This window comes from Dendrobium catenatum, unplaced genomic scaffold (genome assembly GCF_001605985.2).
Source record: "Dendrobium catenatum unplaced genomic scaffold, ASM160598v2 original_scaffold_238182, whole genome shotgun sequence".
NCBI lineage: Eukaryota > Viridiplantae > Streptophyta > Magnoliopsida > Asparagales > Orchidaceae > Dendrobium > Dendrobium catenatum.
The window spans coordinates 639,401-643,480 of NW_021556590.1; the positions used below are offsets into that span (position 1 = coordinate 639,401).

General features: G+C 36.2%; 1 protein-coding gene across 2 annotated transcripts in view; it reads right to left on the reverse strand.

Moving 5' to 3' along the window:
- Positions 1-1,234: 1,234 nt before the first annotated feature.
- The window catches only part of LOC114578968 (uroporphyrinogen decarboxylase), a 21,193-nt gene continuing 18,347 nt past the window's right edge, over positions 1,235-4,080 (reverse strand). For both annotated transcript variants that reach the window (XM_028692606.1, XM_028692605.1), the window contains one exon: positions 1,235-1,780. In XM_028692606.1, the coding sequence (XP_028548439.1) occupies positions 1,250-1,780 (531 nt within the window). In that variant the 3' untranslated portion in view covers positions 1,235-1,249. The remainder of the gene's footprint in view (positions 1,781-4,080) is intronic.

Sequence of the window (4,080 nt, forward strand, 5' to 3'; positions counted from 1 at the left end):
TAAATATACCCTCTATTTATATATATATATATATACTACTTTTTGTTTTTAAACATTAAATTTAACATTAATATCTTCTAAGTTATATTATAAATTTTAAATAAATAAAATATCTTAATTATATTTATTATTTTATTCTTACAAATTTATTAATAAATAATTTAAAATTATCAACATTTTTTTAATTCAGTATTCTATTCTCTCTCTTTTTCTCAAAATATAATTTCATATAATATAAGAAAATATTACCTTTCCAACCCGTGCTCGCCGCTCATCCTCACTCGATCGTCGCTAGCCTCTCCACACTCGCCGCGAAAATCACGATCTCTTCCTGGTGATTTGCTCGTAGGTTTCATCTCCCTTTCTCTACTCCTTTCTCTCATTCAGAACTTCTTCTATTTTTGTGGTTAAAAAGGAATGAACGAAAGAGAGTTATCTCACATGAAGAGTCGCTACCTTTCAGTTGAACTAGCAACCGATTCTTACAAGTTGTGTATATGATACACTACAGGAAAACCCGTTAATACCGGTGGACAACATCCGCCGGTAAACATAGATAATCCGACGGAATAATGAGTTTAAATAAGGCGGACGGTCCGCCGGTAATTTTAATATTGCCGTCGGTATAATTTCCGACGTATACTCCGTCGTTTTTTTTTTCGTTGAGTTTAAATAAGGCGGCGTACTATCCGCCGGAACCATAAGCCGGAATAGTTCCGCCGTAACATGCGACGGTAATGGTTCAGGCATCCCTATACCGTCGGGTTTTCCGGCGGACACGGCGTCGGTGAATTTCCGACGTATGTTCCGCCGGTAATGTTGACGCAAGCCTTACGTCGAACAAATCCGTCGGTGAGTACGCCGTTTATTACCGTCTAAAAAAATCCGCCGGAAACTCCGCCGGTATTCGCGTGTTTTCCCGTAGTGGTAGGACTAATGACATAAGCTACTTAGCCAAAAGAAAGATCATAAATGATTTTCCATATATTTCATAAATACATGACAAATGGAGAATGGAAGAACCTTGCGAAAATCTTTCAAAGATAGCATGAGAGAATGTAAATATATCACATTGATGAAGTACAAATAGGAATACAAAGTTTACAACAAGAGGCTCTTTTCAACTACGCTTCTCTTCTCTCAAATGTTTTCATCTATATCTAATCAAGTCGATAAACTATCAAAAATCTGGAAGTTGGGCACCTGGAATCCTTCAAATTCCTATTCACTAAATAAGTAAATAGTTGAATCAAGAAGATAAATTGCTGTACCTGATGCCCTTCGCAACTTCGAAGAAGTGTGCAACATTTTCTTCTGGTGTTCCTACAACAATGCCATGTCCTAGATTCAAGATATGCTTATCACTACCAGCTTTTTTGATGGTGTCATGAATCCTTTTTGTTATGAACTCTTTTGATCCAAAAAGAACACCTGGGTCTATGTTTCCTTGCACTGCTACATCCAAACCCAATCGCCGACGGCCTTCCCACATGTCGACCGTCCAGTCCAAGCTAACAACATCGACGCCGGTAAGGCGGAGCCTCTCAAGCAATCCTCCAGATCCACTTGCATATAGGATCAATGGAAGATGTGGATGTGTCTTCTTAACTGAGGATACTATTTCCTTCAAGTAAGGCAGGCTAAATTCTTCGAAGTCTACTGGACTCAACTCAGTTGCCCAGGAATCAAATATCTGAACAGCTTGAGCTCCATTGTCAGCTTGGTACTTGATGTACCTTGACATGGAGTCGGTGAATTTCTGAAGTAACGCATGTAGAACCTGAAGAAGACAAGGAAATCAGACAATAATCATGCAAAAACCAAACCATAAAGGCACCATTTCACTGATTTATGATATGAATAAACTACTTTATAGTCTTCTTTGGCCGATTTCTAAGTTTATGTTAAAAAAAATTCTATTCGCCAATTTTTCATGAGAATATAATGCTTTTATACTCTCCTTTGGCAATTTTCTAATTTTCTTGAGCAAAAAAATATTCAATTCTAAGAACAGAAATTTTGAATTATTAATAACTTAACGTGCATGATACCAGCTATCATGCTGCTAGGAATGAGCTAATGATAAGCAAATTGTTGCCAATTTTGGGCGAAGTATTGAATAATACTTCAGTTATTGCCAAATTTACTTTAAATATTGAATATGCTTGAATAAAATGCTTTTTATACTCTCCTTTGGCAGATGCTTTTACACCAGCTATCACAACAGACTTCGTCGACAAAATACCTTCTCCAGACTTGAAACTCAAAATCTCATGCCAAATCCTCATTTATTTCATATTCTAACATTAGTATTGACTCCACTACATTCATTAAAGTATTCAAGTGTACTTTCTTTATTCACTTAAATCAACCACACCACAGAAAATTAGACACCAAACCTCTCAAATGCATATTTCCTAGGGATTCTCCAAATAAAAAGTTTACCAATATAACTTACCAATAATGATAAAGTTATACAAGTCCATTAATGTAACATATTTTTAGAAATAATTTTATCGTCTCAAACCTTCAATTTAAGAAAGGTAGGAAGGAGGGAGGGAGGGAGGGAGGGAGGGAGGGGGTATGGAAAATCCTATCAGTAGATTTATACTTTGCTGAAGTCAACGAAGCACATGAATAAAATTTCATGTTGTCATCATGTTTAAGTATGTCCCCTATGCCATCAACATTAGCAGCACAAACATCTTTGGTTAACAAGTCATGTTGTCAAAGTATCATTGGGCCACCACAACTTGTAGATTAAGCGTAATTTTTTGTTTGATTTACCTTTGATTGGCTACCATTACATTGGCCTCATTAACCCTTATTAGGTTATTATCAACTGTTCAAAAGTAGATTACACTAGGCTTTTCTCCTAATGATCTTACTATGGCTTCGTTTGGGATGACTTTTTTACTGCTTCTTAAAGCAACATTTTAGTACAAAAATTAAAATTTTTATACTACAAAGCTGTTTTAAGAAGCAGTAAGAAAGCCATCCCAAATGAAGCCTATGTTAGTGGCTTCCCCATACACATGCTAAAATGGTCATCCCATTTTGACGCATCTAAGAAACCATCTATCACTCTAGTCTGGATTACATTCCCTCAACTTTGTTTACATTATTCAACCAATCCAATTTATACTCCATTGATTCTATATCAGGCAACCCATTGCCGGTGGATAATATTATTACTCGTCTTACAAGGCCTCTTGTGGCCAGAGACCTGTCGAACTAGATATCACTTATTAGTTAGGACAAGAGGTGTGGAATGGCTCATTGATGTTTGAATATCAACAGAGGGTTGAATTTAAAGGAAAACAAATATATTAATCACCCTACAAATTTATAGGCATAATTTCCTTGGATGCTTCAAAGTGCAAAAGGTACAATCAACTGATCAAATCCGACCATCTACCACTTTGGAGGCCCCATCTATTAGATCAGGTCTACAAAAAGAACTTAGAACTAATTTTTGAGTTATTTCTCCTTAAGATTAAAGTCACTTTTGCCTGCACCTGCTAGCCCTATGGTGATGATCTCATAAAAACCTACAAGCATCACCATTGATCTTCATCCATCGATCCCTTTAAAACCTTCCCTCACTCCAAGTTGTGAACAAAGAGATGATCAAGATGCTCTATAATCTTATGATTCATATGAGAGCACTCAAACTGCTGACTTTCTAGTGTATAGAAGGTTTTAAATTCTATTTACCAGAGGGAGAAATTGGAAAAAAAATCTATCTTCACTCCCTTTTCACAAGGCTTTTAAAGCATAAGAGCCAAATGAGTTATTTTGTAATTTTCATATTCCTAAAAATTTAGTATTATAGACTTGCATGCTATTTGCATCTTCTTGTGTTTTTTTTTTTTTCTCTAGCAATTCTTGCTGATTGGCCTTGATGTATTCCAGTGCTAGTTTTATAATAGCAGAGCGTATTAAGAACTATCAGTGGAATCAATTAATTCTTAATAGTTTTAATATTAAGTTAACTAATAGACTGGTCCAAGATGGACCGGTCAAGCCGACCCTGGCTGGTTTAATACAGGCGGACAAGGAGCGGCACCCAAGCCCACC